Source organism: Diabrotica virgifera, chromosome 4 (assembly GCF_917563875.1).
Source record: "Diabrotica virgifera virgifera chromosome 4, PGI_DIABVI_V3a".
In the NCBI taxonomy this organism is placed as follows: domain Eukaryota; kingdom Metazoa; phylum Arthropoda; class Insecta; order Coleoptera; family Chrysomelidae; genus Diabrotica; species Diabrotica virgifera.
In genome coordinates, this window is record NC_065446.1 from 29,680,581 (window position 1) to 29,699,439 (window position 18,859).

General features: G+C 31.2%; 1 protein-coding gene across 3 annotated transcripts in view; it reads left to right on the forward strand.

The window, feature by feature from the left end:
* The window catches only part of LOC114349379 (serine/threonine-protein kinase Genghis Khan), a 217,796-nt gene that overhangs the window by 39,952 nt on the left and 158,985 nt on the right, over nt 1–18,859 (forward strand). For all 3 annotated transcript variants that reach the window (XM_050648108.1, XM_050648111.1, XM_050648109.1), the window contains exons 3-6: nt 1,748–2,004; nt 10,396–10,559; nt 13,401–13,551; nt 13,626–13,680. In XM_050648108.1, the coding sequence (XP_050504065.1) occupies nt 1,748–2,004; nt 10,396–10,559; nt 13,401–13,551; nt 13,626–13,680 (627 nt within the window). The remainder of the gene's footprint in view (nt 1–1,747; nt 2,005–10,395; nt 10,560–13,400; nt 13,552–13,625; nt 13,681–18,859) is intronic.

An 18,859-nucleotide genomic window follows, 5' to 3' on the forward strand; every position in this document is an offset into this window, starting at 1 on the left:
TGGTAAATAACTTTTCCTTGTATTTTGCTAATGAACACAGAGTATAAAGATATTTCCTCGTCAAAAGAAAAGACAACCCGAAAAGATAAAGTAACAATAACCCGCCTTAGATTAGGTCATACCAATCCAACACACAAGTTTTTAATTACAAAATAACCCGAACCAAAATGTATGCAGTGTGACATCAAGCTCTCGGTGAAACATATTATTATCCCAGACTGTCCAGTTTTCTCCGCAGCAAGAATCAATTATGGTATCCCAGCAAACCTAGAGAAAGCACTTGGTGCAAATTGTTCTTTCACCAATATGTTAAATTAGTTAAAGTTTTACCTAAATTACCTAATATTTAATATTGTTAGTAGTTTGTTATTGTTATTAATATTAATATTAGCTTCTCGCTAATAACCTTCGGGTTATTGCGAATTTAAGAAATTTAAACAATATAAATGAATTTCATCATTGATGAATCAATGAGTTAAAACATCACTTTATTTATATGAAATGGCGCAGAAAAAAAAACATCATTTTTTTTTTAACTTCTATATCTACCCCGTGTTTATCAATGTTGTATAGCCCTGAGAAGTAAATAAACTGCTCGTCAAAAGTTAGGGATATAGAAAATTCTGCTGAATTTTTATAGTAGATTTTTTCGTGAACAGATTAACGGATTCACACGGATTTACACAGTTATGCAAAGGTTTACTCAAACTTTTTTTTTGTACTTATACCGGGTGGAAGAAAAGAAATGTTTTTCTTATGTTAAGTTTGAGACGCCCTGTAGGGAGGACGAGATACAAATGGGAGTATATGTCGAAATCGTATTGTAGTCTTATGTTTTGTGAACATTTTGTTTTTTGAATGTCCCTCATATCTTTAGAAATAAAAAAAATTGACGGTTTTGTAATTTAGCATGTGTTTTAACCGAAACAAAAGTTTGAGACACCTTGTAGGGAGAAAAACGCACAAAGGTGAGTATACCTTGATATTTTGTTGTAGTCTCATATTTTGTGAATATTTTATTTTTTTTAATTTTTCTGATATCTTTAATAACAAAGAAACTAGACAATATTACTCTTTAATATGTGTTTTAACTGACGACATGCGTCACATCACACATGTGAAACATAGAAAAACATATTAAAGAGTAATACCGTCTAGTTTCTTTGTTATTAAAGATATCAGAGAAATTAAAAAAATAAAATATTCAAAAAATATGAGACTACAACATAATATCGAGGTATACTCACCTTTGTGCCTTTTTCTCCCTACAAGGTGTCTCAAACTTTTGTTTCGGTTAAAACACATGTTAAATTACAAAACCGTCTATTTTTTTTGTTTCTAACGATATCAGGGACATTCAAACAACAGCATGTTCACAAAACATAAGACTACAATATTATTCTGATGTATTTGTACCTCGTTCATTTGTACCTCGTACATTTGTACCTCGTTCTCCCTACAGGGTGTCTCAAACTTAACACAAGAAAAACATATTTTTTTCTTCCACCCGGTATAAGTACAACTGTGTAAATACTAAAGAAAAGGCTAAAATAAAAAAAAAATAACGGAATCCGTCTGTTCGCGAAAAAATCAACTATGAAAATCAGCAGAATTTTCTATATCTCTAACTTTTGACGAGCAGTTTACTTATTGTCATGCTTTAATAATCACTTTTGTTTTAATTTTATGGATAATGGATATATATGGATAATTTTATTATTTATCTGATACAGCTTTTCTTTTTCAGTTAAGCCTGTAGCCAGCACAGTAAAATCTTTAAGATTGACTCGTGAAGATTTCGAGATAATCAAGGTGATAGGTAGAGGAGCTTTTGGCGAAGTGTGCGTAGTCAAATTTAAGGGCACCGAAAAAGTTTTCGCCATGAAAATTCTCAATAAATGGGAAATGCTCAAAAGGGCAGAAACGGCGTGTTTTAAAGAAGAACGCGATGTTTTAGTCTATGGTGATAGAAGATGGATAACGCATCTTCATTATGCGTTTCAGGTAAGACGTTTAATATTATTGGGATTAGTATTTAATAGTTATTATAGTTTGGGATGATGGTAATGTACAAATAGTCGGTGAGATAGAAGCGGATTTTGCTCGTGATAAGTAATATGGACAAGCTATACGGGGATATGTTGAATTAGTTGTGTACATGACTTTACCCAACGGGCGGAAACCAGAGTGGGGGACGACGATAGTTATAAGGGGTTAAAGTCGCGGATTTTATTTTTTTTTGTGACGCTCATGATCGAGATAATGCACCAAAATTTGCGAATAGGTAGGTCATGATCTAACTAAGCAAAATCTCTAGGGGCGGAACGCTGCTTGGGGGACAAATGGTTGGGGGCAGGGGTGGATATAAAAATTATAAGGTGTTTTTTGTGATCTTAGTGATAGAGATTTTCTAGATTTATTTAAGAAAAATGCACCTTTTTTAAAAATTTTAAAAAGTGATTTTCGATTTAATCAACTATTTTTTCTAAACTAAGCATTCCAAACCGGTCGAATTACATGGATCGTATCAATTATATCTAAATAAAGTTAATTTCAAGTGGGAAGCTATTCATTTCTATTAAGAGTGTATTGACATTGACGAGGGTTTAATTGTTACATTTCAAAAAGAAAAAAGCAGAGAGCGACTTTATTTTCGTCATAAGTCAGTCAGTTCTTATGCAAAAAACTGTTGTCAGAGCTTATTTGAAATATTTTTTAATGAACTTTAAAAGATGTCCCTTAAGTTTTCCCAAAAAATTGCACCACATTCGAGGTATTTCAGCTTGAAGGTTCTCCATTTCGAGGTTGTTCGAAAGTAACCATCCTTTAAAGAGCAGTAACTCAGTTGTTCTTGGGCTTACATAGATCTTTCCGATGCGAATCTCTTTGTTTTTTATTAGCCACAATTTTGTTCTTAATGATTTTTTCTATAAAATTATTTTTTTTTGAGTTATTCATGAACAACAGTTATAAAACGTGAGTTTTTCAATTAAAAATGTATAGTTTCAATCGCTAATAACTTAGAAAGTATCAACTTCGCAAAAAAATTTTATAGAATAAAATTTACTCAGAATTGGTAAATCTATGGACTTCCATAGTTATTTTGATTGAAAAAATTTGCATCCCCTAGATGGGGTTGTTTTCACCCCCGGGGCAAAAGCCCAGTTCGGCATATAGACCAGGGAGGATCTGTTTTGAGGTGGATGTGAGAGGTGGCATTCGGATTTCTGCAGATAAAGTTAAAGTGACAAATTCAATAATTATAATTGACTTATGCTCCTTCTCAAATATGCCCGGAACATTAATAAAAAAATTAAAATATTTAAAAATTTCGAAAAGCATCGATTTTTTTCTATTTTCTTTGCTTATAACTTTAAAACGATTCATTTTGGAACAAAGTCGTAGGGAAATAAAATAAAGATAATTGAATTTTGTATGATATCTGACTGGTTAAAAATGTCGTAAATTATTACCCCTTATGCAAAATAGCAATAAATACAAAATAACGGGGCAAAATAAGCATGTTTTTGTTCAATGTTTTTCAACCACTTTGGTTGCACTTAGAATCTTCGTAATTCGCATAAAAAATTATTATAACATAGTTAAACCGTCCACCAAATTTTATTAAAATCGACCTAATATATTTTGCGTAATAATTTGGCAATCTAATTTTTTTTTAAAAGTTCAATTTTTTTAAAAACTTTTTGAACAAACAGTAGACCATTTGAAAGTTTGCTAATTTTTTTACATATAAACAGGCGCTCTACCTATCTAATACACCTTACAGAATTAAAATAGGATTATTTAAGCAGCCTCGGCAATGATACGGGTTATTGTCAATCTGTACTGGAATCAAAAAGCAGCGGTTAAAATCGAAAATGTCGAAACAGATGCCATAAAAATCAAGAGATCGTGTTAGACAGGGTTGCATGTTGTCTCCATTGTTATTCAATCTGTACAGCGAAGCTATTTTTAAGGAAGCAATATCAGAGGAAGAACAGGGTATATCAATAAACGGAAAAATGTTGAACAACATAAGATTCGCAGACGACACCGCTATTTTTGCAGACAGTCTAGATTCACTGCAACTATTAGTAAATAGATTACATCAAGTCAGTATGGACTATGGACTACAAATGAACGTTAAGAAAACCAAGTTCATGATTATTTCTAAGCAACATACAATAGGAAGTTTGGATATCGAGAGAAAACAAATAGAAAGAGTGAATAACTACAAATATCTGGGAACCTGGGTAAATGAAAACAATGACCAGGGTAGAGAAATCAGGACACGCATTGAAATTGCAAGACAAGCATTTATAAAAATGAAAAAGATGTTTGTTAATCGAGACCTTCCTCTGGAGCTGAGGATAAGAGCCTTAAGATGCTACGTGTTCTCGACTTTGTTGTATGGAGTGGAAAGCTGGACACTTAAAGTAGAAAATATAAAGAAGTTGGAAGCCTTTGAGATGTGGTGCTATAGAAGGATTTTGAAAATATCATGGATCCAACGAGTTACAAATGCAGAAGTGTTAAGAAGACTGCAAAAGGATTGCGAGGTGATAAAGAACATCAAAACAAGAAAGCTAGAATATTTAGGCCACATTACCAGAGGTGCGAAATATGAGATCTTAAGGCTCATAATGCAAGGTAAAATAAAGGGTAAAAGATCTATCGGTAGAATAAGAATTTCCTGGATGAGAAACTTAAAAGAGTGGTATAATTGTAGCTCAGTAGATCTTTTCAGAGCAGCCGCCAATAAGGTACGGATAGCTGTGATGATAGCCAACCTCCGATAGGAGAAGGAACTACAAGAAGAAGCAATGATTTAAAATTATAAACAATTTTTTGGCTTATAAACAAATTAGTGCTGTCGCCAGGGGGGTGAAGGGGGCAACGGCCTCCTTTATTTAGATGGACTTACCCAAATTTTATGTATTTTGACCCGCAGAGCACGAATTTTTTGGGTAACAGTTGATCCGGATGTCGATGATTGTAAGTTATAAACAAAGAACTTGAGGAATTACGTAACAGCAATTTTTCGCAAAATAAAACATTTTTTTATTTCTTGGGTAATTCTAAGCAAAAAATGCACTTACAAGTTTTTTCGTAGGATGCATAGTTTTCGAGAAAAACGCGGTTGAACTTTCAAAAAATCGAAAAATTGCAATTTTTGAACCCGAATAACTTTTGAATAAAAAATAAAATAGCAATTCTGCTTACAGCATTTAAAAGTTTAAGTCAAATTATTGAACTTTTTAAAAAAAAATTAGATTGCAAATTTATTATGCAAAATCCATTAGATCGATTTTAATGAAATTTGGTAGACAGTTTAAGTATGTTGTAAGAATTTTCTAAGCGAATTACTAAGGTTCTAAGTGCCACCAAAGTGGTTAGAAAACATTGAATAACAACAGGCTTATTTTGCACCCTTATTTTGTATTTATTGCTATATTGCAGAAAGGGTAATACTTTAAGACATTTTTAACCAATCGTGTATCATACAAAATTCAATTATCTTTATTTTATTTCCCTACGACTTTGTTCCAAAACGAACCGTTTTAAAGTTATATGCAAAAAAAGTAGAAAAAAATCGATGTTTTTCGAAATTTTTAAATATTTTAATTTTTTTATTAATGTTACGGGCATATTTGAGAAGGAGCATAAGTCAATTATAATTATTGAAGTTGTCACCTAACTTTATCTGCAAAAATCCGAATGCCACCTCTCACATCCAAAAATAGACGTTTTTTCACAGATCAGCCCTGGGTTAATAGGGTAGATTTTGAAAAAGAGGGTCAACAGAGCTTAAACCCAAATTTTCATTAATATCGGTGTTGATTCTCAAAATTCCACGGTTTTACAGTTTTTTACCGCTGATGCGTGGTCTATATACAAATACATTACAAACGTAATGTTAAGCATAGTTTAACCTTCCACAGTACCATTAAAACTTTTACCGGTGTTTCTTATTACATTTTGCTTTTCTATAAAGTTAAACCATAAATCCGTCGTTTATTTGAAATTATTAGCAACAGGAAATTATATATTGTGTTTTGCAAGGTTATTGAAACTTTTACTTTAGTTCATTGCACATCTCACAACTGTCTTCCATGTACCGGTTGTGTAATGCATAAACTTTTAGGCTCGTAATACAAAAAATACATAGTGCAGAGAAATAAGATTTTTCTCGTGACTCATCCCCCTCCAGCCCGAAACCAAATTTTTTGAGTAGTATGGACATCTATATTAATAACCTATATGTTTCCTGCAGCCGATTTTGATGATATACATAGTTATAAACAAATGAAGATCAAATAACGGTAAATTTTCGCTTTTTTCGTCTGTTACTAAAAAGTGAAGCATTCTAAACAAAGGGCCTAGCCGGGTAAGATGGTGAAAAGTGCCCCCAGCTCGATTTAAATTCCATATAGGCCACTTTTTAGCACATATAGAGGAACTCACTTTCTGAAATTTTTAGCCCCCTAGGTGGTCACGTGACCCCCCTAGAGCCTAATTAGGCATTTTATGTTTTTATTTTTTATCTCAGCCGCATCAAGAGCTAGCCAAAAACTTTATTTAAAAAAGTTGTAAGTTTCAAAAAGATCTATATGAAAAATTTTTTTTTTATTTTTTGGCGGGAAATTCGAATTTTTAGAACAATTTTAAACTTTTAAATAACTCTGAAAAAAAAACTAAGACACTCGTTTTTACGAAAATCAATTATAATGTGTATTTTTGCACAATCTTTCACGCTGAATTTTTTCAGATTTTTAAAATTGGTGAAACGTACCTTTAAAAATAAAAAACCGCGTTTTTTCGGTTTTTTTTTCGTTTTTTGATACAATTTTATACATATTTTTCAAAAAAGGTAACACTGTCACTATAATAGGTAAAAACTGAAAAATAATTGGGGTTTGCTTAATAAAAATTTTTTGTAACGCCATCGATTTTCAAGATACAGGGCGTTGAAGAAAACAAAATTTTACACATTTTTTACGATTTTGCTGAAACTACTAGCAACATTGTAATAAAACTTGGCGGGATTTAAGAGGTAGTTATTGTGCATGTTTTGACATACAACTAAGTTTTTGATATTCATCATTGGCGTGCATAGGGGTAATGGTCTGAACTTTTTACAGAATAAAGATAGTACGCCACTGACATATTTCAAATTAACAATGGTTTTTGAATTTTTCGTTCAATTTGTGACAAAAAATGTATCTTCTTATTTTTTCATCCGACGCGCCATTTTTATTCAAAAAATAAAAGATCTTAACCCTTACAAAGTATTCGAACTTCTAGTACTTTCTACATCTACATCTCGTACATCCATTATTATCAAAATTAATTCGAATACTTTGGAAGCGTTAAGATATTTTATTTGTTACAGCAAAACGGCGCGTCGTATGAAAAAATGAGAAGATAGATTTTTTATTGAAAATTGAACGAGGAATTCAAAAATGATTGTTAATTTGAAATATGTCAGTGGCGTACTATCTTTTTTTCTTTGAAAAGTTCAGACCATTACCCCTATGCGCGCCAATGATGAATATCAAATCCTTAGTTGTATGTCAAAACATGCACAATAACTACCTCTTAAAACCCGCCAAGTTTTATTACAATGTTGCCAGTAGTTTCGGCAAAATCGTAAAAAATATGTAAAATTTTGTTTTCTTCAACGCCCTGTATCTTGAAAATGGATATCGTTACAAAAAATTTTTATTAAGCAAACCCCAATTATTTTTCAGTTTTTTACCTATTCTAGTGACGGTGTTAAATTTTTGAAAAATATGTATAAAATTATATCAAAAAACGAAAAAAAAAACCGAAAAAATGCGGTTTTTTATTTTTAAAGGAACGTTTCACCAATTTTAAAAATCTGAAAAAATTAAGGGTGAAAGACTGTTCAAAAATACACATTATAATTAATTTTCGTAAAAACGAGTGTCTTAGTTTTTTCTTCAGAGGTATTTAAAAGTTTAAAATTGTTCTAAAAATTCGAATTTCCCGCCAAAAAAATAAAAAAAAATTTTTTCATCTAGATCTTTTTGAAACTTACAACTTTTTTAAATAAAGTTTTTGGCTAGCTCTTGATACGGCTGAGAGAAAAAATAAAAACATAAAAAGCCTAATTAGGCTCTAGGGGGGTCACGTGACCACCTAGGGGGCTAAAAATTTCAGAAAGTGAGTTCCTCTATATGTGCTAAAAAGTGGCCTATATGGAATTTAAATTGGGTTGGGGGCACTTTTCACCATCTTACCCGGCTAGGCCCTTTGAGAATAAGAAACTCATAAATCATATAAAAAACTTTAATATGGCGTTCGCTGAATATGTCTATCCTGATTTGTTGCTTAGAAAATTGCAAAATAAGTCATAAATTTTGAGATTTTATAAATGTTCATAACTTATGTAAAAATTAAGTTAGAACCTTCTTATGACACAGAATGCTGAGACTTCTTGTGCTTAAATTATATTTTAAATCTCTAAAGCAATTGGTCAATTAGTTTAAAAGTTATTTAATTTGTTTATCCCAAATTCATTTTTTTGCAACACTATAAGTCAGAAAATTATGAGCTTATAGTAACACTTCGGACAGTTTGTGAAAGAAGAACATTTATACTATTAACTTAATTAAAAAAAAATGACAAAAAGTAGTTTTAAACTGTGTAAAATTATTTTGCAACAACATGTCGATTTTTTGCTTACTTATAAACAATTAGAATAACTTTTTAACCGTTACCTGTAGAAAAATTATTTTTTCATATTTAGAAAGATTGAATTTTTATACACATTTATAAAGAAAAACAATTGTCCTAGGACAATTAGAGACGAAGTTAGCCCCCCCCTTTTTTTAATTCACATGTTCTTGCAAAATAATTTTGCAATATTTAGAATTATTTTTTGTCATTTTTTTTTAATTAAATTAATAATGTAAATCTTCTTCTTTCATAAACTATCCAAAGTATTACTGTAACTTCATCATTTTCTGACTTATAGTGTTGCAAAAAAAATAAATTTGGGATAAACAAATTAAATAACGTTTAAACTATTTGACCAATTGCTTTAAAATTTAGGGTATGATTTAAACACCAGAAGTCTCAGCATTGCGTGTAATAAGAAGGCTCTAAGTTAATTTTTACATAAGTTATGAATATTTATAAAAACTTAAAATTTATGATTTATTTCGCAATTTTCTAAGCAACCAATAAGGATAGACATATTCAGCGAACGTCATATTGAAGTTTTTTATACGATTTATGAGTTTCTTACTCTTAAATTTGTTTAAAATGTTTAACCTTTTGGTAATAGACGAAAAAAGCGAAAATTTACCGTTTTTTGATATTCATTTGTTTATAACTATGTATATCATCAAAGTCGGCTACAGGAAACATATAGGTTATTATTATAGATGTCCATAGTACTCAAAAAATTTGGTTTCGGCCTGGAGGGGGTTGTGTCACCAACAGGATATTTTTTCCCCTTATTTCTCTGAACTAACAACGCGAATACTCGAAACATTTATAGTCTAGAGTGTGGGTGAAAAATCGTGTTATAATTCAGAAATTTTTGAAACCTATCAGGCGTTGTAAAGGACGATGTCAGGAATAACTTCTTAAAACGTAACACCTAATTTTAGGTGTTATAATGATGATGAATACTTTGTTTAAAAAATAAACAATAAAAATGATCAAACAAATGAAATAGAGAATGTGGAAAAATCCCCTTACGAATAATTCACACATCCACTATTTCGGACTGGGAAAATTTTTTTGAATAGAATCAAAGATCCAAACACCAGTTCTTAGAAATGTGTTTCGCCCTCTTCAACCTCTCTGGGCTCATCAGTAAAGATGAGAGGCTGAACATCTTCAGACACGTTCCAATCAAAAACCAACATTCGAGACCTAGACATAGCAGGAGCGTAAATCTACGCCCAGGCCCAATGATTACTAATTTTATTTTATTTGATGTTGAAAATCTGCGTTCAAAAGAAGAAATATTACATTTATTTCTTGTTCCAATGTGGACCTGTTACTGTTGATAATTTTATGTATTTTAATAAACTTTTAAATACACAATATTTTTTAACTGGTCCTCCATTTCTTCACGTTTTATAGATAGCATTATTAAGGTACGATAAAAAAACACGCGATATAGGTATTTGTTTATCGCAAATTACTTGGATCATAAATAGATAGAAACTATTTTTTTCGGTGCACAACAGTATAAGCAAACAATTGATACCATACATCGGAAATAATAGATTAATCGTTTTTTATAATATTTCCTTTTACAATTGAAATAACATTCTAATATTTATGACTATTGTTTAATAAGTTTTGTTATTTAAGATCCATTGTATTAATAATTGTATTATTTTTCGATTGTAGGATGTATCTAATTTATATTTAGTGATGGATTATTACTGTGGTGGTGATTTGTTAACTTTATTAAGCAAATTCGAAGATCGTCTTCCAGAAGAAATGGCTCGGTTCTATATAGTTGAAATGGTCTTAGCCATTGATTCAATACATAATCTTAAATATGTACACAGGTAAGTCTACATTTCATTACCTTTTATCATTAATGTCTACGCAGGGCCGACAATAACGGGCCTGCAAGGGATGCACTGTAGGCGGGCGGTCGTGTTTTGGGGGCGCCAAAATGTGTTTTTTTTTTCTGCTGATGTTTTAAGTTTAAGCAATACTAATTTTAAAAAATAGAAGGGCGCCTATGCTATTTTTGCAGCCGGGCACCTTATACCCTAGCGCCGGTACTGTCCCTAGGAACCCCTTCCCATGCCAGTTGGCCCAACGTAGATTGGAAAGAAAATCCAATTTTAGAGAACAAAATCAAAAGTTCAGCATACTCTTTAAAAGTTTTACTTCATCAAACAACACTTTTAAGATTTCGGCGCAAAATTTTAAATGCATTCATTTTTTTTAAATCCTGAGAAAACTAATAAGTATTGTTGAAAAATTTAAACGCAGAAGAAAGATTACGTTATTACCGAGAGCCGAAAATCCCTGAAAACTTCTATAATGTTTATTTTAATAAGTTACAGGGGTGAAAAAAAAAGAAAATTTAGTGTGATTTTTAATTTCAAATACCTATCTCATTCAAAAGAAACTTTTTGTTTATTCTAAGGGACTTTCGGCCCTCGGTAATAATTCAATCTTTCATTCTGTGTTTAAATTTTTCAATAATATATTGTGCATTTAAAAAGTATTGGCCCGAAATTTTGCGCCTACGCTCTTAATTAAACAGAATAATACATTTTAAAAACAAATTTAGAATAAGTAATATTAACAACAATCTGAAACAATATTAAGAAATAAATCACGAATGTAAACTCAGAAACACTACCAAAAATAAAAAATTATGAAATAGAAGCAGCACTATTACAATAAGGAACAGTAAAGCACCGGGACCAGATGGAATCCTTGCTGAAATGTTGAAAGAAGGGAAAGAAGAAATCTCGCAAACATTAAGAAATCTATTAAATCAGTGTCTACATAAAGGAGAAATACCCGACGAATGGAACGAAAGTCTTACAATCGTGCTATTTAAAAAAGGCGACAGAAAGGACATAAGAAATTACAGACCCATTTCACTGCTGTCGCAAACGTATAAACTATTCATGAGGATTATCAACAACAGGCTAACACACAAATTGGACTCGTATCAACCAGTAGAGCAGGCAGGATTCCGAAAAGGATATAGCACCACTGACCATCTTCTAACAATTAGGGCACTAATAGAAAAAACTAACGATTACCATATAGATCTGCACTTAGCGTTCGTTGACTACGAAAACGCTTTTGACAGCGTGGAAATGTGGTCAAAAGAAATAGCTATAAACAACTGTAGAATAGATTCCAGATACAGAATGCTAATACACAATATATAAGAAAGCAACAATGACAGTACAATTGAAAAAAACCACAAAACCTATACCAATTAACAGAGGAGTGAGACAGGGAGATGTTATTTCTCCTAAATTATTTACATTAGCATTGGAAGATGTTTTAAAAACAATGGAATGGACAAACATGGGAATAAATATAAATAGAAAGAAACTAAAAGTTTTGAAGAACTACAAACCATACTAACCGAACTAGCAAATCAATCCGAACTAGCAAATGAATCCGAACAAATAGGTCTAAAAATGAATTTTACCAAAACAAAAACAATGACAAACACACAAGATAATAGAAATGTAATACTAAACGAAACCACAATAGAAGCGGTTAATCATTATATATATTTGGGATAGATAATAAAAATAAATAAGGAAAACCAAACAGCGGAGGTAAAAAGAAAGGTCAGATTAGTCTGTACAGGATTTGGAAAATTAAAATGGGTTTTAAAGAATAAAAAAATACAACAGTACTATTAAAAACAAGAGCGTTTGACCAGTGCATACTCCCAATTCTCACATACGCATGCCAAACATGGACCTTGACCAAAGCAAACATTGATAATGTTGTTCTGAAGCTATTTCTTTATAGAATTTTTGCAATTAACTATTCTAAATGGGAAATAAGCCACAATTTAGCTAGAAAATTATTTTATTAACGTTTTGTTTATATTTATAAACAAAAAATTCAAAAATATTTTATTAACTTATGAGTTTCTCGAGGTAACGTTGTCGAGTTTTTTAATGATTTTTGAGCTTTTGGTATCACTCAGAAGTCAAAATAACGAAATTTTGTGCTTAAAAAGGGTGAAAATCAACATATTTATTACTTTTAAACAAAATATAAGCAAAACACAAAAAATATTTCGACAGCGTACCGCACGAAATGTCTAGAGAAAATATATGCAAAATATCAGGTGGATCGGATAAGTAGTTTTTGAGTTACAATGTCTACCGCATTTTAAAAAAGCAGTTTTGAGAAAAACGCCTTTAAAGTTTTGAAAACTTTTATTTTCAATTTCTTTTTTGTCTGTCAAATTGTAAGTGGTGCACACAGGAATATGTTTTTGAATCGCGGAGTATATATGTTTTTGAAGCGCGCTGGCATGTTTCTTTATGTTCTGCAAAGCGGTTCAAAGGTAGGGATGTTCAACATGCTGTATTTACAGTAATTTTGCTCCGATCAATCTGAAATTTTCAGAGAGTATTCTTGAAATTTTCAGAAAGCTATGTAACTTCATTTAAAATAATAAAAAAATCGAAAATTTTAAAATTTTCAAACCGTACCTCCCTCTTCAGAAGTATCTTCTTCTTCGTTCCTTGTAGTTCTTTAATTAGGATTTTTTTTGCAAAATTAGATTTTATCAGATATTTCTATATTAAAATAAAAATTAATAGCTTGAGGTACTCTACAAATATAGTTATTAATATAGTTTATTTTGATTTTTTTTTCAAAATTTTTTCTTATTCTTACAGAGATATCAAACCTGACAATGTTCTACTAGACGCAAATGGTCATATTAGATTAGCTGATTTTGGTAGTTGTTTAAGATTAAATGAAGATGGTACTGTACAATCAAACGTAGCTGTCGGTACACCTGATTATATCTCTCCAGAAATTCTCAGGGTAAAAAACGTTTTTTTAAGATCCAAATAAAAATACATTTTTTTTTCTAAAATACTAATGATTTTTTATTCTAGGCAATGGAAGATGGGCAGGGCAGATATGGACCTGAGTGTGATTGGTGGTCGTTAGGTAAGTGAAATATTGAAATGTAGACCAGGGCGCATCTGTAAAAATATTAGTACATTTGGACGTTGAGAGGTGACTCAAATTTTTTTGCAGAAATTGCTTGAAAATAAATCAAATAATAATATTTGAGTTATCCTCCCTCTCAAAAAGGTCCGGAACATTGTTTAAATAATCAAAATATCAAAAAATTAAGGAAAAATTCGATTTTTTTCTTGGTTTTTTGATTATAACTTTAAAAGTATTTAAATTTCCTACAATATAGAATTGGTTAAACATTTAAGAAATAGTCACCCTTGTTGCAAAATAGCAATAATTGTGAAAAAAAACATACAAAAACAAGTATTCGCATTTTACGTTTTTCAACCATTTATGCTACACTTAATGACCTTCATATTTCACCCTGAAAAATTTTATGATACAGTAAAACAATACTGTAAATTTCATTAAGATCAATTCAATAGATTTTGCAAAATAAATTTTGCAATCCAGCTTTCGTAAAAAAAATTCATTTTTTCAAAATGTTACAGGACTGAAAATGAAGCAGATAGCAAGTTGAAAATTTTTTTGCATATAGAAGTGTACTGTACCTTTCATTTGCAATTTTGCAAAATTAAAATCGCTTAACACCACGGCGTAAGAAATTTTTTTAAATAAACATTAATTATTGGTGCTACGCGCAGGACAGCGGATAGGTTGCTCTGATTGGGCATTCCAATGACCTTTGATAATGATGATACATTTTAATTTTTATGACATTTCGATATAAATAAATAAATTTGTTTATTTCAAAATAAAAACACATACTCTATCCTTTGAAATAACACTTTTATTAGCAACAACTTTCTTTGTTCATATATTTTAACTTAAATAATAAAAGTTTATTATTTTTAAACATATGCAATTGTTTAAACAATATTTCACAAACAATAATAAAATTAGTTTGATTTTTGTGGAATTAAAAAATTAAAATACAACAAAATATAGAGTAAGAAAATAATATATTAGATAAAGATTGGAAGAAATTTTGGTGGAAATCAACCTGTGTGAATCGAACACCGCTGTCCTGCGCGTAGCACCAAAAATTATTGTTTATTTCAAAAATTTTCTGACGCCGTGGTAATCAATCGATTTTAATTTTGAAAATTGCAAATGAAAGGTACAGTACACTTCTATAAGCAAAAAAAAATTCAACTTGCTATCTGCTTTATTTTCAGTCCTGCAACATTTTGAAAATATGAATTTTTTTGCGAAAGCTGTATTGCAAAATTTATTTTGCAAAATCTATTGAACCGATCTTAATGAAATTTACAGTATTGTTTTACTGTATCATAAAGTTTTTCTGGGTGAAATATGAAGGTCCTAAGTGTAGCATAAATGGTTGAAAAACGTAAAATGCGAATACTTGTTTTTGTATGGTTTTTTCGCAATTATTGCTATTTTGCAACTAGGGTGACTATTTTTTTAAATTTTTAACCAATTCTATATTGTAGTAAATTGAATTACGCAACTTTTATGTCAGTACAACTTTTCTCGGAAATGAATACTTTTAAAGTTATAATCAAAAAACGAAGAAAAAAATCGAATTTTTCCTTCAATTCTTGACATTTTGATTATTTAAACAATGTTCCGGACCTTTTTGAGAGGGAGGATAACTCAAATATTATCATTTGATTTATTTTCAAGCAATTTCTGCAAAAAAATTTGAGTCATCTCTCAACGTCCATCTCAAAACAGATCCGCCCTGGACTAATGTTCGTTGTATGCACATACTAATCTTTCTATACTCAGTGAATTGTGCATTAAAACAAACACCTTGCAAATATTAGGATTCGTCACAGTATAAGCGTAGCGTCTATTATAGCATTTTAATTTCAAACGAACTGAATTGATTTCTGAAATTCCGTCCTGCGCAGTAATATGGAACGTATTATTTCGTTCCCATGAACGTAATAGGGCTTTTCATTCACAGTCATTTGTTTCGAGCTTCTGTCAAATGTATAATCCGTGTATATTAATATTATACACAGTTTATACAACTTATGACAGAAGCTCGAAACAAATGACAATCGATGAAAAGCCCTATTACGTAGTAACGTGATCGTTATATGACGGTTCTTCCTTGTGTTGGAACAAACCTAATATTATCACTTACGAAATGTATTTAATTTTGTCAAGCTAATTCTATCGGACCAACATATGCTGTTCTACGAACGCCCGAAGCGGCACTGATTTCGGTATTTTTTCACATGTGACATTAGAGTCAACTAGTTTTAATATCGAACCACGTGTTAGATGTTTTCAGTTCATCAGAATTTTAAAATATTACAATATATTATAAATATTACAAGTATGCACCTATCTGTCTTATAATTAATTGACTTCTTGTTTTTGTTGATGTGGTACATTTCCAGAAATAGTCTTTTTTAGTTGTTTTCTATATCCAAGATCTTGACCAATGATAAATTAAATGGATGGCCTGTCTGAATGGTGTGCTAGTGCACAAGAATTTTTCTGTTTTGCAGTCACTTTTGTGCTATGTTATTCTTTGTTTTAACCACTGCGATGTTTGCCCTATATGCTGTCTATCACATTCGAGGCAAGAAAATTGTTGGCAAATGAGATGACTCTCTTTTAGAAACGGTGTCTGATCTTTAAGCTTCAAGAATAAGCTGAAATTAGATATGGATATGCTGTCGTATTTAGTTATTTTGATTTTAGGAATTCCACTCAGCAGCTTAATAATTATATTGTTAGGCCATCTACGTAGAGTGACTTTTTGTAAGTAAGGGGATCTGTTGGTCGGTTATCAAGTTTGTCAGTGTCACAAAATAAAATACATACAGTATTTTGTAAGTGATAAAATATTGTGAATGTTATGAAGTTGAAAAACACTTCACACACCTATGTACACTTTCTGAGGTTTTCCAGATTTTACTCCGCGTTGAACAATTTTTGGTTTTGAGAAAAACCATTGTTTTAACGTAGTGGCGGATATACACATTTGCCTTGGGAGGGGAAATTTGCCTTAGGGGACCTTCCAATGAAACACCAAAAAAGACATAAAACATGTAAACCCAAACTAAATAAAAGACATACATTATAATAACTTATATGCATTAAGTTCCCTTAATGTTCCTAAGTAGCATGTTTATTGAGTTGAATTTGTCTGTCTGTGGTTTATGTTTAATGACATCTGTCAACTAATATATTTTTATGCTTCAACTTTTTTTTTCTTTAATTTTGGACCCTGTTAGGGGGGAAATTTCTCCATTGTCCCTCCCCGTAGATCCGCCACTGTTTTAACGATGTTTTGGCAAGGCCGCACTTACCATTGTCAAGTCCAGTAGTAACGCTTCTTGTTTGTGCTTGAAGTAATCTGGCTCTCCCTGGATATACAGGATGTCCAGAAACTCTACCGACAATCGAAAACAGGAGATTCCTAAGATTATTTCATTCATAGGAGATTCTGACAAATAGAAAGCTACAGAAATGCAAATTAAGGTGATAATTTTTGATAATATCCCGTCGTCAAGTATATTACGTCAGATGCCCTTCGTTGCTATGAAAAAATACATTCAGTGACATTAATGACAATTAATGTTTTAAAAGTTATAAAAGTGATGACTTTCAACCGTAAAATATTTTATATCAACTGTGTGTTTAACAGTATTAATTTGTACTTACATAAATAAATTACAATAAAATTTTGGTTTTGAACAGTTTTATTCATGAAATATCGCAATAAATTGCACTCGATCTCTAAAATTAATATATAATTTTACAGCTCTTGTGCAATTACTACTGATAATTTTAAGACAATTTAACCCAATTCACCTAGTCCGAAAATGCTTCCTAAGGCAGCTAGAGCTCTTTGAAGATGGCGTCTTGGAATTAATTTTTCTTAAATATCTCCAGAACGCTTCTATTTAGAAAAACGAAAACTAATACGCTTATTTATCTTCTAGAGATACATTGATTCCATCAATTACCAATTTTTAATACAGGTCATTGGCCCCTCTTTTTTGTAGGGAAACGGTTATTTTATTGCATAACTTTTTTGTCTTTTAAGCATTTTTGACACTAGAATATTAAATTGTGAGTTATTCTAGTTCTAAATGGTACTCTTACTTGAGGTCAGTAGGATGCACGGTTTTCTAGAAAAATCGATTCGAAAATTTTTCATTTTTTCAATTTTAAATAAATTTGAAAAAATATTTCAAATAAAAACGGTGTATTTTACCGACTTAAAGCATGAGTAACTTCTAGTACTAGGATACCTCATAACTTATTCATCAAGTTTCAAAATTGCTTAAAAATTAAAGACAAAAAAGTTATGCGATAAAATAACCGTTGACCTACCCAAAACGGACGCATATGACCGGAAATAGAATTTTGCAATTGAGGAAATCGATTTATCTCTGGAAGATAAATAAACGTACCAGTTTTCGTTTTTCTAAATAGTTTTTTTGTGAAAATTTTTTTTCATATTCAACAAACGAAAAATTTTCAAATCGATTTTTCTAGAAAACGGTGCATCCTACCAACTTAAAGCAAGAGTATATACCTTTTAGTACTATAATACCTCACAATTTAGTAATTAAGTGTTAGATGTGTTTAAGAGTTAAAGATAAAAAAGTTATGTGATAAAATAACCGTTGCTCTACCCAAAACGGACGCCTATGAACGGTATTATAAATTAACAATTGATGGAATCGATTCATCTTTGGAAGATAAATAGGCGTACGAGTTTTCGTTTTTCTAAATAGAAGCGTTCTGGGATGTACTGGGAACCCCCCCCCCCCATCGGGATGTACTTTGAGCTGTATACGCTTAACACCATACCCGCTAGAGACCTTCCAGTAGTTGTAACCCCCCTTAGGGACTTGTAACCCCCCCTTAGGGCCATCCTGGTTACACCGTTGTCTGAAGCTATTTTAAAAAAACTATTTACAAAACGCCATTTTTAAAGAACTCTAGCTCTCTTAGGAAGCATTTTCGGACTAGGTGAATTGGGTTAAATTATCTTCAAATTATCTTAGGAATCTCCAGTCTTCGTTTGTCGGGAGAGTTTCTGGACACCCTGTAGGTAGGTTGTACTAGTCGTTCTTGTTGCCTGAATTATTTTTGTATTCTTCTTCAACGCCCTTTTTCAGCTTATTGGGCTTTGGGCATCATCTATTTG